Consider the following 24,618-nt stretch of genomic DNA (forward strand, 5'->3'; position numbering starts at 1 on the left):
TCACACCATACTGCTGCAACGCTACTTTGATTTTGACACTGAACCAAACAACGCCGCCCCAGTGTGTGATTTTATACAGCATGCCGGTGTTGCAGAATCAAAAGAAGCATGATGTGACACAACAGCATGCAACAAGTGATTTTGTTCGTCTGCTCTTTTCTAATCACACACAGAGCTGAAAACCTCATGAATTTATGAAGTTGAGATTTTTGTGCGTTCCCACAATGCTCAACAATAAGGATAAGTAAAATGCCATGTCAGGCTAGTGAATCAGCCAAGTGGTAAAAGAGAATTAAACTATTTTGATAACTGATGAATGTTTAAAGTAATTTTTCATTCAACAATGGTTTTCAGCAGATTTTATGCTCCTCTCCATTTATATTATAACAAAATATCTTTGGGTTTGGGACTGACAAAAAAAGACATTTAAAGACATCACCTCAACTCTGAGAAACTGGGATGAACATTTTTTCCTTATTTTCTGGAACTTCATAGAAGTCTCAGCTCTAGATTAAACAATCAATTAAGCAATTAACTTTGGTATTTGTTATTTGATAACCTCTGCTAAATAAAACAAATTGTAGAGGGGGAAGTAAAAAGCAAGGTGTTTTCTGACCTGCTTGCTTCACTGTGTAAGTTACTTCAAGTTAACAGGGTGTTGCTTCTTTTGCAACAAAGTTAAAGAGATCACCTTGTGTGATGATCTGTGTGGAATATCAGTCCTGTCTGTGTGTCTGCTAAGTGCACACAGCAGAAAAAATGTGTCCTCTTATCTCTCTCTACTTAAACAAAGCTGACAAGTATGTGGAAGTAAGCAATTTAAAAAACACATCTACCTCTGCTAGCAGATCATACGTGGAATGAAAATGCTCCCACACTGCCTCTCTGTTACTTTTCTACAGATGGTGAGGCAGTATAACAGCACAACAATCCTGCCATGAACAGGCTGTGTAAAAGGGGCTTTCCTTGCTCACACGCACTCACAGCACACACGACTTGATTACTGCATTCAGTTATGATCTTTACCAGGATGGCAAGTGCTACTGGGAACAGGCTGCTAATCCATACTGCTGCGTTTAGTACATTTTAACAAAATGATGCAAATGTTTTGCAAATTACACTTCAGTTTGAGACAAATAATTAGGACCATTGTGATTTGTGACAACTGATTGCTGCCTGCAAAACTTAAAAAATGTTTATCTACAAAGAGACATCTGCACAATCTGCCATGCACACTGTCACCAGCAAGGGACATGCAGTTAAAAGTGCAAGTCTACGGAGGGGTTCTGTTGCTAACTCTGACAGAGCGTTAACATTTATGTACATGTGTATACACTTCTGAACAAACATTAGGCTGAGGATCAAAAAAGGGCAAAACAACAGAACGACTAAGTGCAGCACGCACACACGCCTCATTATCTTAATGTGAATGGTGCTGTGCTGAGGGTGCAGTGATTGGGGTGTGATGGTTGCTTCGACATTGTTCTTTTGTTGTGGCACAGTATTTGGCTCGGTCAGAGTCACTCTGCCTGCACTACGTCCTTGTGGTGGCGCATGATATGCTGGTTCTTCTCCGAGGGCCGTCGGAAGCCTTTTGAGCAGATTTCGCAGCGGTGCGGGTAGTCTTTTGTGTGAATGGAAATCACATGTCGCTTGAAACCTGACGCGTCCCCGGTGCTGTAGTCACAGTACTGGCACTGGTAGATTCTCCTTTCTTTTTGTCCTTTGCCAATAACTACAGTCACACTGCTGGCTAAGCTGGCTGCACTCACTCTGCCAGGCGGGCCGGAGCCACCAGACCCGCTTGGCGCAGACTTTTTAGGTGTTGCAACAGGAGTGTGTGTCTCTGTCCTCTTGGCCTCGCTCTTTTCAGGAGAGGCCTGTTGCTCCTTCGTGTGGACAGACAAGATGTGACGACTGAGAACAAAAGGGTCTGCAATCTTAAAGTTGCAGTGTCGGCACTGATGGAGTTTCTTGGTGCGGTGCGACCCCGAGTGCTTCTTCAGTTCCGACGGCCGGTGGAAGCCTTTACCACAGATGGCACATTTGTGTGGGTAGTCCTTGGTGTGAACAGATATGATATGGCGTTTCAGGTCACTGGAGTTGGAACTTTTGTGATCACAGTGGGCACAATGGTGGGTCTTATTCTCCTCGTGTGTTAGTCCGTGCTGCATTAGCTCCTCCTCCTCTGCGAAGGTCTGGAAACAGCGCTCGCACTTATATGGCATTTCCTTGCTATGCTTAGTCTTGATGTGCGTCTTGAGATTAGAGGAATCGGCCGACTTGTAGTCGCAGTAGAGGCAGGAATAAGGCTTCTCGCCTGTGTGTGTACGCATGTGTTTCTTTAACTCTGATGGGTGTCGAAAGCCTTTTCCACATTCCACACAAATGTGCGGGAAGCTTTTGCTGTGAACAGCCAACAAGTGCCGGTTGAGCAATCCTTGCTCAGCAGTTTCATAGTCACAGAACTTGCATTTATGCATCTTGGTGGGCGGTGGAGGCGGCTGGTTCTTGGGCTCTCGGTGGTGGTGCTGCAGTCTGTGAGAGAACAGCGCCGCCTGCTGGTGGAACTCCTTGCCACACATTTCACACTCAAAAGGGGCCTTGCTGCTCAGAGCGTGTACCTCCATGTGGTTGTGCAGGCTGGCTTTCTTGTTGGTGGTGAAGTCACAGTCTGTACATTGGTACTTTTTCCTCGTCAGAACATCCTGATGATGATTCTTGGTGTGGCGTTTCAGGAAACCTCGTGACTTAAACTTTTTACCACAAAGCATGCAGGGGTAAACTGTGAGAGGCTGACCATATGGACCAATGATGATAGCTGGAGAGAAAAATGACAAGAGGGAAACATAATGACAAGATGGCCATAATCTTATTTGTCAAATAAACTTTTCATCATCTCAGAAGCTTCTATTTTGGTGTTTTAATCTTTTAAAAAACAAACCCATTCTTTACCAATAACAATCCCAATAAAACAAGTGATATCAGTGACATGTTCAGTTGATTTAAATGTATTGAAAACAATCTGTATATAAAGCAATAAATAAAATAAGCACCCACACATTATTGACTCTTGATCCTTATAAGGCAAAGAATAAATTACATGTCCACATATTCAAAAGCAGACGTCACTGTCAAAGAGAAAGAGAGAGTAAACTGCTGATAAGCCTGTGAAACGTTACACGCCACAGCAGCAGGTTCACTGCTGCCACAAGTCACAGAGTGGACTGCAGTCAAACAGGTGAACACACAGTGCTGACACACAGCCCTGCTGACTGTCTACATGGTACATCAAGTAATACTGTTTACTATGGGTGTAATGGTATGTGTATTCATCCTGAACTGTTTTGGTACAGGACGTTCTCCATTCAGTACGACCTGTGACCCAAATTGTCAAAATTGTCTATTTCTATCAATTGCTCGCACAACAGGACCAGAAATTCTAAAGCGCACGTTTCACCAGGAACATTCTGGCAGTGCACCAGTTGTTGTGGATCAGCTGTAGCATGCTAGTTGGCTTAGCCCAGTTAGTCAAACTCATGGAGAGTTGCTGTTCACAGTTAGTTACAGTGAAAAGATTAGTGTCAAACTGTGTGCCAACATTGTTCATCTGAGTCGGTTTGTTTGTGGAAACACATCAACACGTCATTTGTGGCAGCATCACCAGAGTGTATCGATTAGCAACAAAAACGAGATAGAAGGTGTGACAATCTCCTTACAACGTTCATACACCCTATCACTCTTTCATTTTTCTTTTCATAACCATACAGATGCTGCTTATTGATACTTATACTTATCAATAGGAGTGGCTTTGGTTCAATGATGAATAGATTCTGGATGCATCTCGATGCATCAAAATTTAAAACTTTTAAGCCATGGGGTGTGGCTTGGATTGTATTTATCTACAGCTGCTCACATTCAGTCATTCTCACCAAAACTCAAGAAGTAGCCTAGTTTAGAAGTAAACATGAGACATATGATACATTTCGCAGGGGATCTTTTTGTCTGGTTTGACTCAGAATCTATTTTTCACTAAATTAATAGAAAAGAGGACAGAATTTTCAGTCTCTTGCTCCAGTTTCCATGAAATACAATATGGATCATAACTGGTAATTAAATGGCCTGCAGTCTTTTTATTTAAAAAAAATGCATTAATAAGATGAATTAATCAATTTGAAAGAATCCTATAGTCCGACTATATGACAATAAAAAAAAAAAAATGAGGGGAGTGTTTCACTGTGTGTGGCATTATTCACATTATGTCAGCAGTGGAGAGCAGCCTCTCTGCTGCACTGGGAACTCTGAGGAAAAACCTCGCTGTCCAACATACAGAGAAGGTACAGAGTTTTTGAGGTGAAAAAAACAGAGAGAGCAGAGAGTCATTTTCTTGATCACAGAGTTGATTGAAGTTGTTTAATGCAGTGGTGTGTGTTGCTCAGCCACTCTTCATTGTTACAGCTGATCACAACTCTGCCACATAAACTTTGTTTGGACCAAGTAAAGTCTCAAAGTGCCACCAAAAACAACACACTGAGTTGTTTTGGTTTCTTTTTCCTATCAATTTAAATTCAATATGTTGTAAAACAGACTGCTGGTTAGACTGCAGATTTAAAATCACTGTGGGCTCCTTCCACAAAGCGTTCTTTCTGCTGTTGCTGAGCACTGCACAACTCCACTGTCGCAATTACAATCTAAAAGTCTTCTTTTGGTGTGATGAGTGATTTGATTGGCATTTACCATTTAAATTCCAACTTCACATCCACAGACTTTGTGTTGCTCTTACCTGTCTGTACCTGGCGAGGTTCCGACCGTCTCTTGCTCTTGTTGCGTTGTCTGTTGATTTCATTGACCCCGTCAGATTCATCAATGTGCAGCAGTGCGCTGGCTGCACCGTTTCGGTTTTCACAACTCTCGCTATCCTCTGCACCTATGAGGCAAACAGAACATGTTTAATACAGAAATTAAAAACTAACAGCGTTTGTTAAAGCTCAAGCCAAGACACTCAGAGACGTGGTTGATGCACAGGCTTCCAGTGTTGTTTTAAAAGCAATTTAATAGACAGGGGTGCTGACCATAAGCAGCTGCCCAGGCCACAGGCATGAAGTCCTTGCTTAGAGACACGCTGTCATACGAGCGGTCGTGAGTTACTGGCTCTTCCCCTCCTACCACCACTTCCATATAAACCTCATCAGTCACCTTGGACCCACCTGTAGATGAGCCCAACATGTACAAAACCAAAAAACTGGTGACGTTTACTTTCATGACTGTCATCCCCGCTGGTTAGGTCCAAGTAACTCACCATGGTTTCCTTGATTGTGATGAGAATCCCCGACGGACATGTAAACCATCTTCTCTCTGAGCGTCTGGCCTGACTCCGTTAATGCCACACTTTCTGTATCTCCATCACTGATGTCAACAGACTCTCCTGCAGGATAAAAACACCCTTTAAATCCTCCACGTTTCTGCCACAAAAACTGGGCAACTGACCCTCACACCTTTGGGGTATCCACGTGGTTAACCAAGTTACATTTAAGACCGGGCCGTTTGAATAGCACACAGAATGCAATCTAATACTTGTTTCACAATCATACTGGCCAAAGTATGTATGATAGGGGCAATGGAGACAATATGGCCTAGAATTATTCATTATATTATTACATTTTTCTCATTTCAGCAACTTCCCAGCCACAAATAATAATTACTAATTAAATAAATGTGACTTGGATAAGTCGCATAATATGGCTGGGTGAACAAACCAACTGAAAGTGATTAATTAATTTAAGTTTTTGTTAAGATCTCTGCTTGCCAATTATAAAACACTGAGTAGGCCTGTCACTTGTTAGACAATACATTATACCACTGATATGATAATAGCATATTAATGTAAGTACTTTGATTCAAAGAGCAACAAACTTTTAATTGAGACAGCATATGACAAAAGGACAGAAGCAAGGTGATGAGGAATGACAGCAACTCATGTCTCAGCATAGGTTTGCCTCTTCATTTGTCTTCATTTGTCATGACCTTGATCATTGTTGCTGACCTCAATAAGTCAGTAACGTAAGTATTGTGACAGGCCTGAAGATGAGCCTCTCAGTGCTGTAGCTAGCAGTGGTGACAGCGCTTACCAGGCATCTGATGGTGCTGATTGAAATGATTAACAGCCTCCTGTGCACACACTACACTGTTGCAACAGGCCCATCTGCTAGGGGTCTAACTCCTCATGACAGCCCACAAGTGATACAACATTTTATAGCCAACATTGCTGCATACAGAAAGAGGTAATACTGAAAACTTTTGAATACTACATTTAAGGCTTTATTTAGGAGCCTGCATTCATTGCTTTTTAGGATATTTTAAGATCTGCACATACCCTGTTTTCACCTAAGGAACAGAAAACGTCATGTGGCCAATAACCTCAACAATAAAAGTTTTAGAAAGAAAACAAAATATTTGTGCTTAGTGGTGGATGTAACTAACTGTGTAGCAAGTGAGCTAGACTGGAGTAGGACTCAACTTTTTTTTTTTTTTTTTCCAAACAAGACAATATTTTAGACCCACATGAGCAGAAGATGAAACTCAATTGCCACTCACCCATGTCATCCTCCCCAGAATCAGCCTTGAAGATGTACACCTTTATCACCTCCTGCCCGTCCTCATCCTTCTCCACTTCCTGGTCCTCCACAGCTCCCTCCACTGTTACCTCCGTTCCATCCTCAGACACCATTTTACCAGCTTCATCCACTAGCAAGGGGGGACACAAATCACACTTTATGTGTAGGGGGTCAGCCAGACATGAGCTGATATAAATTCTGACAATATGAATGCTTAATAAATCACCACTATTTATATTTAGTAATATTTATAAGCTGGTCTGAATTCTTAATAAATATTACCCAGCCAATTCTGAGATATAATACCATTAATCATTTTCAAAATAATTGCTTTTGGAGAACTTCTGGTTTATCAATACTGCAGCAAATTAAAACTGAGATTAAAGTCTACCATTCCTGCTTTCATGTCACTACACCCCAATGCCTTTTACATGTGGTTAGCAACTCTTTATTAATGCATACGTGGTTAAAGACAAGCTCAAAAAACGTTGTATGTTGCATGTCCACTTATTAACACACAAAGTCAGGATTAAATTTTAACAGTAAATAGTGGTGACAGTCTGCTGCTTAGCTTCAGACTGTGACCTAATACCACTTTGGGGTTGTTAAACAAGGAAACTGTTCAGTGGTGCAGACAGCACTGCAAATTGCTGCTATTGTGCTAATGTGATTATGTGCCAGTGATGTTTAAACTTTGACATTTGTTATGGTCTATATTAGTTCACAAACTACAGTATTAGCATTAACCAGATTTAATATTTTGGACACAAAGTGTCAAGTTTTCCTGCTTTAATCAAATAGAAATAAACAGAATAGAGTAGCATTTAGATTCTAAAAATAAACCCGAAACCTGGATCAGGAACTGCAGGTAAACAGAAGCATGGCTGAATTTGGTTATTTACATGATACTGATAGACTCCTGCCCTTAATAAAAACGAGAAGAAATACATGAAACAACTTCTGTATAAGAGCTGAACACTCAACAAACCTTAAGTGTTAAAATTGCTATTTTCAACACTGTAGCTAGCCTATATCATTTCAAAACCTGTAATAGCCATACATTATTTTTTATATTCTATCTTAGAAACACTTCATTCCTTAGTCCATGTTTAGGCACTATTTTTAAACTATAGGAAGAATATATATTACATTTACACCATTTCAACGTATGTCTTGACCACATCTTCTATGCATTTATGCCTAGCTTTTTTCTGCACAAGACAAAGTGGCTCAAGTGTAAATGCAGTCCACAATGTTGCTTTCCAGTGGAGCAGTGGCACATTTGAATCCAGACCCAGCAGAGCAGTAAACTTACACGATATCATTAGATAATCTCCACAGCCATCTTGGTCGTCCTCCTGCTGCTCTGGGTCCAGCCCATCTTCAGGGATGTCTCCCATGGCAACGCCTTCCTCCTCACCCTCCAGAGCCATCACACAGGTCTCCACAGCAACATCTTCATCTTCATCGCAGTGCACATACTCAGACACTACATCCTCCACAGCGTCCTGGATGACTAGCTCATCTGGGGCGAACCTGTGAACTGCCATGCCTTCGCCCTCACCTTCTGACACCAACACAGTCTCTTGAAGCTCCACAACAAACTCCTGCCCGCCGGCACCACCCTCATCTAGAAGAAGCAGGATTAAGCAGTCAAGCAGAAAGCAGTTAAGAGCAAAGGTTTATTGTATGTGGATTTTTTTAAAAGTCATATTAAATGCGGTTACTAATATCCTACAAACATCATGCAACCATAATATGAATTTGCATTCAATGGTCATAACATCCTGTTTCAGACTAGAGCTGCACTGATAAATCAATCAAAAGTAAATTTGCAAACTATTTTTTGATAACTGATGTATCATTTCAGTCATTTTTTCAAGCAAATATATTTTAAAAAATGCTGGTTCCAGCTTCTTACGTAAAATGTGATTCTTTTCTCTGTAATTTATGATAGTAAATGAAGAGTCTTTGTCTTTTGGGTTTTTGATTGGACAACAAACTATGTGAAGATATCAGATTAACTGATAATGAAAATAATCAGCCCTAATCCGGATAACACTTTAAACATATAATTTAAAAAATGTTAAGTTAATGGGCTAATCAAAGAGTTCGTTTTCATTAACTAACCCAACATTACCATGTTTATCAGAATTCACAAACATACTTTGAGAAAATAAAAACATACATTAATATAAACATGACAAATTACCCGATCCGTGTAATATTATTTTAGGCTCTTCAGAATGTATTGCAAGCCTGGTGACATCCTCATCCATTGTCCTCGCACTGCATTTGTTACTGGAGAGCTGAAAGCAAACAACAGAAAGTTTAGATCTTTGGCGATCAAAACTAAGCAAACCCCAGCAAAACCCAGGTAATTCCTCTCAGTATGAAGGCAAACTGCAGGTCACCCAAGTCCATTTTCCCATACAATGTATTAAATTAAAAATATCTGTACTGACAACTGTCTTGAAGAAGTTTCCTTGTGCTGTTTGTGTTTGAACTCTTAATCTCAAGAATATTTGATCAGCACACACAAAAGCAAAAATCATGTATGTGCTTGTGATCACTAATGTTATTTAAAACTATTTGATTTTTATAAGAAAAAGCCAGATGATGGGGTACCCTGGTAGCTAGAGTGTGCAACCCATGTACTAAGACTAAGTCCTTTTCACAGTGTCCTGGGTTTGAATCCAGCTTGTGGCCCCTCGTTACACTTTGCGCTCTCTCTCTCTCTCTCTCTCTCTCTCTCCTATCATCAATAAAGGCAAAAGAAAAACTTAAAAAAAAAGAAAAAAAAAAAAGAAATCCAACTGATGCAGACCATCAAATGTGATTCTAATATTTCATGTTAACCTAAACAGAAACCAATAATTTCTTTTCCAGAAGCACCAAGGGCAAACCACAATCAGCTTGTCATGCTTTGCTTGTTGAATACAAACACGGTGTGTATGTGTGTGTGTGTGTGTGTGTGTGTGTTGTTAATTTGACATTATAATGTGATTCACATGATGGAGGTCACAGGCCTGGTGGTGTTGCACAACTGCTGCAGTCCGAGCATCACCCTAACAGCCTACAAATCAGTCCTTCAAAGACTGTTGCAGCAAATACTATATGTATTGGTTAGTGTGGGCTTGGTATCAAACACTATGCACAGTTGACATTTTCACCAAGAAATGGGGCAGCAGTTATAACCTCCATTCTTTCTTGGTAGCAACCACAATATATCCCACCTTCATTGTACCATGTAATATTGACAAAAGTATTGATACGTTACCACCTGGTTAAAATGATACAATATTCTTTGATTCCTTAGTCTTTATTGTCCTGCCTAAAATTTTGCTTTCAGCATAGCAAAACCAGACAGTGTTCAGTGACTTTTCCTGTGACAGCACTGTGTACAGGTTGTCAAGTTCCTAAGACTTTAATAATTTTGCTGTGTTTTTGCAGCGTGCTTAGTTGTATCCTGCTGCTGCAATGAACGAGTCCCCCTGTAGAGTACTTCATTTGTTTACCGATTTTATTTACGCACAACAATATAAGGGCCCCTGATATAAAAGACATCACCTATCTGACGCCAGGCTCACTGATCAGTTACCATTTTTTAAGTGTTAGCTTGATTCTGCGACATATGACAGCAAGTGAAATGACCAGCGGCATAATTTCCATGGCTGCATCCCTGCTTCAGCTACAGAAATTAAAACTGTCAGCCCCCTAGGCCCCAACTTCATCGTGGAGATGAAGGTGAGACAATATGCGACAAAATTTCTCCCTGCCACACACAAACGCATAACTAGACGGATGCAGAGATGTAAACAGTGGTGTGGACGGTGCAGCCGGGGTGCCATTTAATTTCCACTGGATGTACCATCCCCCACCTCCAGGTGGAAAATGATGACAACGGTGTGTGGAGATGTGGCGCACAACACAGTGCACCACTGTGCTGAAAGATGTCGCTAATACATTAAAACCTACCAGACTAAGTGGGCTACTCATTTATGCTTGACTAAACGCAGCGTAAACCCCGACGAGATGATTCACGGTCGTGCCTTCAACTGACCACTGGAGCAGCGTTAGCACTGATTACACGCGCAGTGTCCAACTGTCACGAATAAAATACACATATAGGAATAGCTAACTGCACCTACATACATGCTTTTTGACCAAAGTATATCACAAAAACGTTAGGTTTTGTTAGTTGTACACTGGCGATGCTCTGTTGTAGCCTGCTAGCTCGTTTTCTACAACCGATTTTCACCACTGTCCTGTCTAGATGGGAACCTCAAACAAGGAAGAGATCTCGCGAGGCTTATCATTTTAACCCAACTGTAAATCCTTTCCTAACCCTTACCAAATATTTCTTGTCCCTAAATTAATGAGATATTTACCACAGCATTTCACAATATAAACCATAATTATTTTGGATAAGGTACGCGATAAATCCACAGCCCCGTACAAATCTCGTGAGACTTCCGCAAATGTAGGTTTCCCTTTTACACACGACCTTTCAGTTATCGCACTAGCGTCCGCCATTTTGTTAGCTTGGTGTCTGCACGAATGCTAATTTTAACATTAATTGAAAGTACCCCTTGGCGGTCAGGATATATTAACTGCACTTCTACTAAAGGCTACATTGTGTATTAACTGTTACAATCTATCGCAAACAATGTTAGGCAACTCGACCAGCGAATATAAAAGCCCGCTCCTTTCAGCAGGCTGGCTAGCTAACCGGAGAGGCCAGAGATGCCAATTACGGCCTCTATAGAGGCCTGGGCCTGAGAAGAAAAGGCCCAACCCTTTGCGGCCTCTCGGTGAGAATAAAGAAATAAATTAAATACTGCATGCATGCAAAAACAAAGACACACGGACACGCATAAATGCATACATAGCTCTGCAAACGGGCGCCCTCGGAGCAGAAATGACCCGCGTACCAGATTTATGCTGCAGGGATGGCCTCCGTCCGCTCCTCGGCTTCCCAGGCCGCCTGGTTCCCCCAGACTCGGGCAGGATTCAGTCGGGAATTTTGTGTTATTTGGGCGGGCCGGAGAGGAGCAGAGAAGGAGGGGTTAGGGGTTGTTTCTGGAGCTCTGCTGAAAGCAAAGCAGGACGTCTGGAGCCAGATCTTGTCATGCTACAGCCCCCCGCTCCTCCAGCTCTGAGGCCGCCGTCAGCACGACACGTCACAGCCCGAGAGCAGCAGGAAAATGCGGAAGAGTTGTGGTGGAGATCACACCGGCGGCAGGCACCAAACAGGCCATAATCTGACTGACTGAGGAGGCACACTGCTCAAACCTGCACTGACTGTAGTGGTAATTTTAATTCGTTTGAGCCCCAAGGTCGGTGTAGCTAGTAAATGGGCTGAGGGCTGCCTCAGTTCCCCAAACAGAAGAAAACTCGTATGCGGCGGTGAGGTGGACAGTGAAAGGTGATTAAATCATGACCTCCAGGCAGACATCTTCCAACATTTGAACAAATCGCTGACTAGAACTGGGTGATAGGGACAAGATCATCACAATAGTTTCCACCAGATACTATAATGTCGATATTGTGACAATATTGTAAGGATGAATGTTGGTGCTTTCACAAAATATTAACATTAAGGCCTGACCAATATTGGATTTTTGGGGCAGATACAGATATCGATATTAGGGAGGAAAATAATTATGTATTGATATATCTGCTTATGAGCTTTATACAGCATATATAATATATACATAAATACACATTCTTTACAATGACCATCAAAAGTGGTTAACACTTGTGACATAGAGGTGGGATATTTTACAGTTTAACAATACATTTTATTGTCCAAAATGACATATAAAACAGTAAACCTTTATTGGTATTTTTAATAATTATAAATAAAAATACAAATAGAGGAAATTATATGTATGTATTTGACTTGAATTAAGAAAATGACAATGCTGTCTTTAAAGCTAATAGATAAAAACAATCTGCATTATGTTTTGTTAAAAAAAAGGTTTCATATCATTGCATATTGGACAATATGCTGATACTGATAGAGGCCAATTTATCTGTGACAGGCCAATATCTGGCTGATAATATCACTTGACCAGTATATTGGTTTGGCTCTAATTCACACAGATTTTGGATTAATAATTATCAGTAATATTTTTTAATTACTAAGTGGGTAAAAGCAGATAATATAAATACTGGTAAATTCATAAAATTACATCTTTTTACCAAAATGCAGTCTTTTAAACCAGGAAAAGACACTTATGCCAGTTAACAATATAATATCCAAAATTTAAGACAATACCCAGTTTCATATAACAGTATAAATGTAACATATATACATATATGGTCCATAGACATGATATTATACCTAATACCTAATGTAATACCTATATTACATCCAAAGTGATTATAAAGCTATAACACCCAATAACTTTGTTTAACTCAAACATACAGTATGTACAAAGGGCAAAATAATTTCTGGTTGAAATGCTACTTACATATTAATGCATCAGTAATAATAATGCAATAATAACAGACAGGGACCATTCTGCTCCATCATGAGTACTTTTATTTGTGATACTTTAAATACCTTTAGCTGATAATACTTATTTAATTCATAGAACATTTTCAACATGTTGACATTTTGGTGTTGCTGCTTTTATTTAATCAAACTTCCACCACTGATTCTAAGCTATTAGCACACAAGGATCAACAGTGTCTTGTAACTTTATATTTGTTATGCTACAACCAAAGGTTCATTACTGGATACTTTTGATTCAGAAGTTATTTCAAAATGTATTCATTTAATGTAGTGAAAAAAGAGCAAAACAAAAACACTCCCTCTGCAAATAATTATCAGAGGGTAACAGTTGATTTTTAAATGTATCTATTAAGTCTGTGCCTAATCACTGACCAAACAAAACAGGATTATTGCTCTTAAGTCAAGTAATAAAAGTCCAAGTTCACAGTAAACTCTATTTGGCAGTCATTTTCAACAAGTCCTCCTTTTCAATCTCAAAAAGACGCCAGCCCTCCTCAGAGGACAGATCAGCTGCCCCTCTTCGCTTGTAAAACTCAATAGACTTTGTGTTGTTTTCTGCCACTAAGAAGTGCATGCCACTGCAGCGGGTCTTCACCGCAGTCTAGGGGGAGAAAAAAACAAGACAGAACACATGGAGATATATAAAATATTGAATGCAGTTGAAATTAAGTTGAATCTGTCACAAAGAAGTTTTAACCATAACTGTACCTCACTCAGCACCTTCAGGATTTGTGAACCAATGCCAAGACCTGGTGAAAGATAAGATGTGCAGAGTGCAGGTAAAATAGTTAGTAGACCAGAAATGCCCCTGAAAGCTTTTTTCTCTGTAACTGATTAACCTTTACCATCATCATGTACTTATAACAGCACTGACAACCTTACCTCGAAACTCCTGCATGACATAGAAGTCCTCCAAGTACAGGAGCTTTCCAATCCAAGGATCATAGGTGAAGTAGTACATGGCAAAGGCAATCACAGTGTACTCTAGAGGAAAATGGGTCAGGCTGTGAAATTTAAACCTATTTTTTATGTGACATGACACTAAAATTGTGAAAGGTTTTGCGTTAGGATTGTGTTGTTTTACCCTCTGAGTTCTGCTCCTTTGGGACTTCCGCAACCAGACAGTGGTAGAATGGATGATCCCCAAATCCGTCTTCAAGTAGATCTACAAGTGGGACATTGGTTTTATAAGACTGCATTAAGACAGGAAGCATTTTAAGAAAATCCATGTAAATATCTGTATAAAATTTAAGCACCTTTCTCGCTCAACACAACCTTCTCCTCCATCTCTTCAAATTTAGCAAGTTCCTAAAAGGTAGAAAGATGATGCATTTTCTGTCAAAAGGCCCAGAATGTCCTATTGTTTGTCTCACTGTTAGGCTTTGAACATTTGGCTTACCTTTATGAGTCGCAGGATATCTGGCACGTCGCTGGGTTTAGCCTTCCGTAATATAAAACTGGCCATTTTCTCTTTTTACTCTTTTTCCCTTTGCTCACTAGTCCTCTGAATGTGAATAAAAGCAAAATTTGTTTCTTCATTCGCTCCTCAGGAGTTCATCCCCTGGAAATGAATTTAGAAAACCGGCAAACACAGAACTGCATTGGATGCGTCTCGCTGAGTGTTAGAGCAGCTTCAGTAACATCCCTTTTATGTGTCTCTGAGGACGTAAACCTGTTCAATGATCCATTTATGGTCAAACCGCCATTTCCATCCTGTTTTTTCCTTCTTCTATTGGCTCCTTATCTTTGTGTGAATCACTGTGCTTAATCTGAATGCCGTTCAAAAGTTGAATATTAACCAGTCCTGGAAAAAAAACACGGTCAGTGCATGTAATGTCTTGTGGAGCTGAGTAAAGATTAGCTCATGTGTAAAAACGAATGTAAAATCTGTGCAACCTTTAACTATGACCGCAATTGTTCCTCAGTAGGCCAGTCCTGCTCTGCAAACATTCAGTCACAGACAGCAAACATTTGCATTGCTAACATGACAAAAACAAAACTTTTAATGATCTATTAATATTATATAATATGTCATTAATGGGTTGGGCCACCGATTAAAAGTAAACATGGAAAATGAGTTTCGATTTCAGGTTATGAATAGCAGCAGGTAATTAACTTTTGATGTTGTAGTTTAGAGTCGAGGTGACATTTGTTGGTGTAACGATTAGCCAGGAAAGCATCTATGATTTATATTTTGCGATTTTGTGTTGATACTCCCAATGGCTGCAGATGATATATTGTCATCTTTATGTATAGAGTTATTGTCTAGTTTTCATTATGTATCCTTTAAGCAGGCTTTATACAAGTACATATGGTTGACTTGCTTAAGCACATTTTTTCTGCTAATATGAATAAAGTAAAAACATGACATTTATGGTTTTGGGTGCACTTCAGTTACAGTTGCATGGTCTAATAAACCATTTCTATTATTGGTGATAATGCTGGAAGTATTGAAAACATAGATTCTTATATGCATGAAATTCTTGATTATTATTCTCTCTTCTTTATAACTCTTCCATATTGTTTAACATAGAAACGTCAAACATCAAAATATTCAGCATAGTTAGGAATGATGCACTATTATATTTCTCATTCATACCTTTTATACTGTTGAAAATATTAAATGTTTTCTAGGAAATTTCCGACATTTAAAATAATAAATGGAATGCTCAAAATTCACACATTGTTAGTTTTCCAGTCATTTTCAACTCTTATCTACTTATTCATACTTTAAGCCAGAAACTTCATTCAAACATTATAATGTTCCACATCTTCAGTGCTCTATTGGTATTACCAACCTTAAAATCCACTTCATACTTTTTAGATCTTTTCCCACTTTTCCAACTCTTCATATTCTTTCAGCTCCTTCTTTTTACAAGTTATACAGTTTTGCTCCCAGCCATTAGTCAAGCAATGCAGTTTAGCTCCCAGTTTATGTTTTGCACCCTTCATCTTGTTCCCACTTTTATTCATACTCCCTCAGCTGCTGATACAAACAAATTCAAGTCAGTGATTGGTCGGCCAATTGATAAGTCATGTCATTCCTTGGTTGCACCGTTCTAAAATCAGTGCACCTGTACTCACCAATTTTTATACTGTATAGCAAAATAGATGCACATTAGACCATGGACCCCCAATTTGAGAGAATTTTATCTGAAGGAATTAACCTCAAATCTTTATTTATTTTAGCTTTAAAAATAACTAAGACTTCATAGTCAAATCAATCATCAAACTAGGATTATTAGAAATTACAATCAATCAAAAAAAGGCCAACCCAATTTTCTCCCTTTGTTGGTCCCTGCAGCCCAGTTTGAAAACTGCTGTACACTCAATAACTTTTCTTTAACTTTGCACCAGTTCAGCTGCAGAAAATACCACACAATACTCTTTTCTCCACGAGCTCTACTGTCAAGCAACACTTTCAGTTAATGTCCCTTACGAAAAACATCCTATTAGACATTAGTACTAGTAGCGTAGTTACTACTACTCTTTAATTCGCCTGTTGCTTTAGTATGTAGGACAAAGCAGGAATGCGATGTTGATTAACAGTTACTTCTGAGGTTAAGTTATATATGGTTTACTCAGAATTTTAACTTTGTTTTAAACCTTGTTTATGTACATTTGTATGAGCAATGTTGGTGGGTGCCACTTTTTCATTGTTGTGCATATAACAAAAAAAACCTTCAAACTTTGTTTGCTGTTTGCTCTCAGCCGCTCCAGTGAAAACATATTTAATCTTTAGTCAATGCTTAAGCGAGGTTGTCTTTACTGTCTGTGCAGAGGCTGGGACTGGATTCCAAGGCAAGCTGAAAACATCCTAACACCATACTGATACACTTTCTTGACTATTTGTAATCTTGTTGCTGCTTGTTAGCATCTGGTAGCCACTGGGTGATTTCACATCAACGACAGCTGTTCCTTCCCACTCTGATGCAGACTTTGGTGTTTTTAGATTCATCTCACTTGAGCGCTAAAATGAAGTGGCAGTTTAAGCCCACTTTGTACTTTTGTTTTCTTTAGTGCAGAAAGTTTCAGACAGACAACATTTTAGGAAAACACATTTTAATTGTTCTTTCTGTAAGTGGTTGATTTCACAGACAGGGACGACAGAAACGAAGATCAGTTCAGTTTATCAAAATACTTCAGCTTGCCTGATGGGTCGGGAATGATCTGTAGGGAAGAATTAATTAAATTAGAAATATACTACAATATACTACAAACCAGGACATGTAATAATGTTGTTTCTTTACAACAAACTAGTCTTCTGGTATCCTGTTTATTGGTTTGTTTCACAATGAAAAATCTGGCTAATGTTTACAACTTTTTAAACATTAGCCAGATTTTTCATGAAAATAATGCATTTTGGTCAAGCATCAGAAATATCTACCAGCTGTAGCTACTATAGCAAGCCCTTTAACATTTAATTTCAGATATCCTTAATTGCTTTTCAGATATCTATTATAGCTACTTAAAATTATATTCATACTTTTAACAACTGTATGTGAGACATCGTACGACTCCTTTAACTAGTCAGACTGGAATTTAGATATCAAAAAATGTATTTGCACTACTTTAAATGTCATTATAGATATCTCTAGTGCACATATCTGATATGAATATGCTAATTAAGTCAGCATTTCCAAAACGGTTTGTTGATAACTCAGATGTACTGGAAATATAACTATTGATGTCTGTCACAATCAATTGCCACAGAAAAAATGGAAATTCAACTGTAGGTATCTGTAATTGTTTTTCTTATTAGTGAAAAGGGAATTACTGATATCTTTGATTAAAATAAAGATATCAGTAAATCAGTCAAAATGTGTGAAAAAATCTTTCAACATGTCAAAAATATTTTACAGATATCATAAATGAACAATTCGAACATGTCAAAATGTCACTGCCACTAATGAAAACTAAACAAATACTAGTTAAATGTTAAAATTACTTGCCATTCAGTTGTAGCATGTTCATAACATGCTGAAATTTAAGTTATTTGTGAAATGTGAGCGCTTTTCTCTTTGCAAAACAGACAGAGACTGCTTGTCATTTAGATAGACATATTTGTTATTGCACAAGATGTATACCCTAGCTGAGATCTTCTGTCTTTTCTACAACACTAGTTAGTGACCACAGATCCAAATCAGCCCTGTTGATACTTACTGTGTCACTGCCGGGCTTCCATCCTGCTGGACACACTGTAAAAATGAGACAGATGCAGTCAGAACAAGAAAAACAACTACAAGTGTCCAGGTACTGCTGCATTACTGCATTATAGCAATGAAAAATGAATGATTTGAATGACTTAATATAAATCAGCTTGTGCATGCAGAACTTAAATTTCACACATCAGTGCGTTTTAAATTCTCGTACCTTCTCCATGTTTGTCAGTGTACTGGAAGGCCTGCACCAGCCGCAGAGTCTCATCCACAGATCGTCCCACTGGAAGATCGTTCATGGTGATCTGTCTCAGGATGCCTTTGTCGTCGATGATGAACAATCCCCTGAGAGAGATTTAAGAACAACTTACTGTTAGCTGTTTACTGTTTAACATGAACATGTCCGTGAATCACGTGTCCCTACACTACACAATACATAAAGTGGCTGAAAGGTATTTTACCCACTTGAAAAAGGTCTACCTACAAAAATCAGTTTAAGTTTTAGAATATTTACTCTATTAGTTTGTGTTGTTGTGTGACTTTGGTGTTTTTTGTTTTGTTTTTTTAAGGTCTCCAATTTGAGGGTGTGTCGACTGCCATCTACTTTAGGTAATACACTATTGATAAGTATCTCATACAACCCAACTTTATGTAATCTGAACTAGCATAACAGCAGCATAACAGCGTTACATAAACAAGATGTGGTTCTGTAAGTTAGCCGTCTATAAACCTTTGACAATGACCATAAATGTAAATGTAAAACTGCACCTCAGCGTGTGTCCCTGGTCCTCCAGGTAGACTCCGTAGTCTTTTGAGATCTGGTGAGTGAGGTCTGACAGCAGAGGGATTTTCATTGGTCCGAGTCCACCCTGCTTCCTGGGTGTGTTGATCCTGGTATTAACAAGAAAAGTGAGAAAAACTGTTGGGCCATATTACAGAAACTTGTTATCTTAAGTCTTAACATAGAATTTTTCCCAATTTGGTATTGCAAAAGCAAATCATAACTAACTACAGGAATCCTGTCTCATCTTAATCCATCCTATTTTATCTCAGGTTAGGAAATCCAAAATACTCAATCCAACCTCACTTACCAACTTTTATGTCTGTTATCTAGCAAACACCACTACTTTTCTCATTTCACTGAGTTTAACATCTTTGTACACATTTTTTAACACTGAAACAAACTGAAACATACATGAAAACATACAAAGAAGATAGAGCTAAAATAAAGAGTAGTTAACATCAAGACAAATGGGTCAGAGGTTTTGGTAACATCTGTAGAGAAATCCAAAGATGTTATTTTGGGGAAATTTACAACAATACTGACCTAAGAAATAAAAGAAAGTGGGCTAAGATAGCAGACTCAGTCTACACGGTATCCAACATCCAAAAGGAATGAAAGAGTGGCCATATGGATTAAACAAGTTAGTTAAGTTAGCTAGTGTTAGTTAACACTACTGTTCACTATATTGTAAGTAAGTTAGCTACTACTAGAGGTGGAAAAGTGAAAATTCTTAATGGTGTTCTATATTCAGGAGACTTTATTTAAGAATTTGGGAGTTAAGTTAGAATGCTTGTGTAATACAATTTTCCTATTTTAAGTTTGTATAGAAATATTTACTACTAAAATCAGTTCCTAACCCCAGTTACAATGGTTAACCAGTTACGATAGGATCTGCAAGTTAGTAAGTTTCTCTGTTACTGCCTCTGAGCACAAAATAACAAACAACAAAAGAACAATCAATGGGGAAAACACATTTTAAAAAAGGACCAACTTTCCCTCAGAAAAAAATCTAACACCACCTAAATGCCTAGAATTAATCTGTTGAAATTTTAAGTATTTGTATTATTATTCCACTCCGGTCAGTCTACTATAATGGCAATTATTGAATGTTGGTTATTATTATTTTTTTTTTCTGATATCATTTTATGGGTTTACTGAGGACAGTGTTCTTACCAGGCCAGATGGGTGAACTGGGAGTCGACAGAGCAGGCGACCACCTCTGTATTGATAGCCTGAAACTCATGCACGCGATCACTGAATGCGATGATCTCAGTGGGGCAAACAAATGTGCTGCAAAAGGCAGAACAAACACACAGATGACATTAGAATACACGCAGTTGTGCAGCAATCTCTGCAAAACAAATAAAATGATTATGTAAGGTGTATTTCAGATGTTACTCACAAGTCTAGGGGGTAGAAGAAAAAGACGATATATTTGCCTCTGTAGTCTGACAGCTTCAGCTCCTTGAATTCACCATTAATGACAGCTGTTCCCTCCCAGTGTGGTGCAGGCTTTGAAACTGAAGTAAGCACAACAATACATGGATTGATAAAACCAGGTATTTTTTTTACATCCATCACAAGCATTTTGATGCTACAAATCACTATATTTATATCAGAAATAATGTGAAGAGATTGAAAGAAAGATACACACTTCTGTTCATTGTTATCATTTTCCTATGCCTATATTTGCTCTTTTTTTTCTCTCTCTCTCTCTTTTTTCACTGCACAGTGCACGATTGTGGTTGTTCCAAATAAAGTTTCAAATCTTAATTGCCAATGCAGTTTTCCTGCATCATCCTACATCATTACATATACTGATAGTATGCCATTGTTATCATTTTTTATTTGGAACAAGCTCCTTATCCTTTTTTAAAAATGATTGCTTTAAAAAGCAATATGGAACTGTTGCATATGCAGAAATGAGCACTGCAGTCCAAAATCATGAGTTGAAGCCACAGACTGTATATTAAGTAGGTTGAAATCCTATTTAATATACAGTCTATGGGTAAAGCAAATTGTTTCCCCCCAACCCTTCCTCCTCAGATTTGAGGAAGCTCAGGCAGGCTGCAAGAACACTGCAGGAGCGCAAGACCAGCGCAACATTATCATTTGAAAATGACAAGCGACAATGAGTCCCACTCTGCAAGTTGATCAGCTTTTCAGCGACTGCCTGCCAGACTCCAACATATTGGAGTCCCGTCAACATACATACTCCTAAAAAACAAACACTCACTCATTTGGTGAACATTCAGCCTTAATTTTAACTCTAATTAATGTGAGTCAGGTAAACTATAATAAAGTTAACGGGTTGGAATAGAGATTTCTAAGGAGAGCACGCTGGTTTGAGCACTGTTGGCAAAGAACCAAGTATTTAAATTTAACATGTTTCCTTAATATCAGATTGCATATCATGGTCATTTTATAATTTAGTACAGTACACATATTACAGATTTCTCCTTTCAATCTATTTTAAAAACATAATTTTATAAGCATACTTTTAATGGGATTTTGGTCTGATAAATGACTTCTTAAACCCTTTTTATCCAAGTGCATTCTCTCTGATATTGATTGCATCTGTGATAATAAAACTAATAATTTATATTGTTTTGTTTAATTGTCATAATGCTGTATACCTTTTATACTGTTTTTGAATTATTTTTGTCATAGTCATTTGTATATCTGTCTTGAAAAGCATTTTTGTAACTTTTGTTTGAAAAAAATGCTATTCAGGCCTAAATTAAGATTATATCATTATTATTATCATTGTTGTTGTTGTTAATTTTCTTCTCACACTCTAAGCATTACATCATTTTGAAGTGTTAGTGTTAGTTCGCCCACGCAGAGTCCATTTCTGCTGGTCAACACACTGCAAAAGTTGGTATTGTGGCGTGGGTTAAAGTCTGAAAATCCATGACGACACATGACAAACAGACAAAACTACACTTGTGAAGAGGCGCAAGGGGCCGGAAATATGGTAAATGTAAAACTGCTGCATGTTTTAAGGCATCATGCACTACAAAAGTGATAGTTTATTAATGTTTCTGTTATTTTGTCCAGCCCTCTGAACAGTGTTGGTACTGTGCCAGACACCGTCATGTGTGAAAGGGGCGGAGGGAGGGAGAATGACGTGTCCTTCAAAATCCATTTTATTATAAGTTTAATTACCCCACAAAACTATAACATGAGAATCAGACCATAAGACGACAAAACATGAGCACAGGCTGCAGACAGACAGTGACAGTCCGTGTCTCTTGTCCTGACAGCAGGAGCACCATGCAGCAGCTGCAGCAGCTGTTAGACAAAGACATGCAAACCTCTGCAGCGCGTCCTCGTTACGCACAGACAGACATGTCACCTGTATGTCTGAGGGGAAGAGAGAAACTCACTCTTGGCTTTGCTGAGGTGCAGGGAATGGTCGGACACGGGAACACGGAAAGCCTCCCCTGGATAGACGTGTCCTCCCGCGTAGTTGTGACACTGGGAGTTTTTCACTTGAGCGCTTCCCTCTGCAGATGTGACCGTGATGAGGAAGAGGAGGAGGAGAGCGGAGAAAAGCTCCTTCTGTAATTTAACGTGCAGGACGAACTCCATTGTGCCGACGCTTTGAGAGCACGTAGCTACTAAGTGGCAAGTCTTTTGGCAGGATTTGAAGAGACCTTCTTCCTCCTCCTCTTCTTCTTCATGCAGGTTTTGCAGCAGTTGGCGTCCTTCTTGTTGCATTACTGCCATCTCCTGGAGTTAATTAGCCCTCTCCTGTCTCATAAGTAAGCTTAAGATATTAAGGTATGCCAACACTGACAAACAAATACATTTCCCTTTAAATTTTCTTTTTTATATTGAATAAATGTTTTTGTTTTTTTTAAATATATATATATTGGGTCATGTTTCTGTGGTTGAAGCATTCTTAGGTATTTTATTTCCCTAATTCCAAGATGAGTCATAACAACTGCAGCCAGGTATATTATATTTGGAGACATTGCAATTCCTAAAAAGACATCAGAAATAAATAATATGCTCTTCACTCTGCATCCAAGACACCATAATGTTAAAAGGTTTTGAGGATTAAAAACAAAGTTATAAACATGAAAAGTTATACCTCTTTTTGTCATTTTAGTTTTTTAGTTTTTATTTATTGTCTTTCAATCAATCAGTCTACATACAGACATGACTTATAAATGTCCAGTATTATATTATAATATGTTTTCCAGACATACATTAACAAAACAAAAATAAGAACAGAGCAGTTACAATTACAATACCCTAAATGTTAACAAATGCACCCATATGTACTGTACGCTGAGCCCTAAAAGAACAAGAAGAAATTGTCCCAGACTTGATCAAATTTCCTTTTTGTACTTAAAAAAACCCAACGAAATACATAAATGTCATACCTTATAGAATTTACAGGCAGATAATCATTCCCTGCATAAAGTTATCTGCTTTTATTATAATAATAATGTAACAATACATTAATAATACATGAATTGATTGGTACAAAATGAGAGGCTGTATGAAAGACACACATCAAAGTGCTGACATAAACAACCAAAAGGCCATGGTACACCTGAGAACAAAGAAACTAAAATTTCAAAATTTCAGCTACAGTGAACTAATCATTGAGTCACTGACAACAAACAACAGCTCTTAGATACAAACACACAGATACATTAGTGTCATTGTGCTATGGACACTAAAAAATAGAAAAATATTAATCAATTTTGGATTTAAAGTTATCATTATTTGCTGACACAAAATATACGACCTGAATGATTCAGTTCTACATCTTTAAGTGTTCAGGGTTCGTTATCTGATCCAGATATTCAGATCTGTGTCAAAATGTTGCATGAAGGAAGGAAGAGAATGCAGAAGTTCCAAGAAGAAGCTGATAAAGTTTAGTTGACAGACTTGAGTTTAGTCCACGGGTTTGTTTTGTGCATCTCCAGGATGGATTGCTACAGATGTTATGGTTGCACAGGGAAGGATGGGGGTTCAGGGTTTGTCATGACAAACTCTGAAGCTTCTTAACAGTCTTTGATAATTACTGCAGCTCACAGAGTTCCAACCTTAAAACCTGCACGCTTTTATTGACTGGGGGCCACACAACAATGCCAAACAGGCTGAAACCGAGAGACCTCTCCAATACATTAAAATATGACAAAATAGGACAATACAAGTAGAGGACTAACTCTGTTTGACAAAACTAACTCTACTGTAACTCTAGTTACAATCATAACTCATCTGCCACCTGGCTTCAATCACAAATCCCACATCTTTATATATCTCAGAACCTAGTGGTCTTCTGTCTTTTGTTTCCTCCTCAGTTTAAACCTTTTAGAGGTTCACAGTTTGAACGTATTTTGTTACGGTGAACTCCTCCATGCAGGCTGTTTTTTACTGAGCATGCCTTCCCTCCACATGGAGACCTGCGGACCTCCTCAACCTCCTCCAGTGAACAACAGCTGAGGTGGCAGATATTGTAGCAGGGATGTGAATGACATTTTTAAAGCTATTACAAATCATATTGAATTATTAATT

At 38.6% G+C, this 24,618-nt stretch overlaps 3 protein-coding genes across 5 annotated transcripts; all 3 read right to left on the reverse strand.

Annotated features, from left to right (window-relative positions):
• Positions 1-1,128: 1,128 nt before the first annotated feature.
• On the reverse strand, positions 1,129-11,897 carry LOC146318920 (zinc finger Y-chromosomal protein 1). 3 transcript variants are annotated; one of them, XM_084731137.1, is made up of 8 exons: positions 11,503-11,897; positions 8,827-8,923; positions 7,930-8,244; positions 6,595-6,744; positions 5,300-5,425; positions 5,073-5,207; positions 4,784-4,927; positions 1,129-2,821 (listed from the first exon to the last, which is right to left on the reverse strand). In XM_084731137.1, the coding sequence occupies exons 2-8, from the start codon at positions 8,891-8,893 to the stop codon at positions 1,521-1,523; spliced, it is 2,238 nt and encodes a 745-aa protein (XP_084587263.1). In that variant the 5' UTR covers positions 8,894-8,923; positions 11,503-11,897; the 3' UTR covers positions 1,129-1,520. The 3 variants fall into 3 exon arrangements, with proteins under 3 accessions (XP_084587263.1, XP_084587262.1, XP_084587264.1); XM_084731136.1 differs by having other exon boundaries at positions 11,549-11,896; XM_084731138.1 differs by lacking the exon at positions 5,073-5,207 and having other exon boundaries at positions 11,549-11,889.
• Positions 11,898-13,147: 1,250 nt separating this feature from the next.
• LOC146318921 (diamine acetyltransferase 1-like) lies at positions 13,148-14,778 on the reverse strand. Its single transcript, XM_084730286.1, has 6 exons — positions 14,537-14,778; positions 14,394-14,445; positions 14,222-14,302; positions 14,020-14,121; positions 13,846-13,886; positions 13,148-13,738 (listed from the first exon to the last, which is right to left on the reverse strand). Exons 1-6 carry the CDS (start codon positions 14,600-14,602, stop codon positions 13,571-13,573), a joined length of 510 nt encoding a protein of 169 aa, XP_084586412.1. The 5' UTR covers positions 14,603-14,778; the 3' UTR covers positions 13,148-13,570.
• A 2,404-nt stretch (positions 14,779-17,182) lies between these two features.
• Positions 17,183-22,765, reverse strand: prdx4 (peroxiredoxin 4). The gene is made up of 7 exons (XM_084731140.1): positions 22,470-22,765; positions 20,483-20,600; positions 20,254-20,370; positions 19,065-19,187; positions 18,511-18,641; positions 18,301-18,335; positions 17,183-17,307 (listed from the first exon to the last, which is right to left on the reverse strand). The coding sequence occupies exons 1-7, from the start codon at positions 22,672-22,674 to the stop codon at positions 17,257-17,259; spliced, it is 780 nt and encodes a 259-aa protein (XP_084587266.1). The 5' UTR covers positions 22,675-22,765; the 3' UTR covers positions 17,183-17,256.
• Positions 22,766-24,618: the final 1,853 nt, after the last annotated feature.

This window comes from Lutjanus erythropterus, chromosome 11 (assembly GCF_056507025.1).
Source record: "Lutjanus erythropterus isolate fLutEry1 chromosome 11, fLutEry1.hap2, whole genome shotgun sequence".
Classification (NCBI taxonomy): Eukaryota; Metazoa; Chordata; class Actinopteri; order Lutjaniformes; family Lutjanidae; genus Lutjanus; species Lutjanus erythropterus.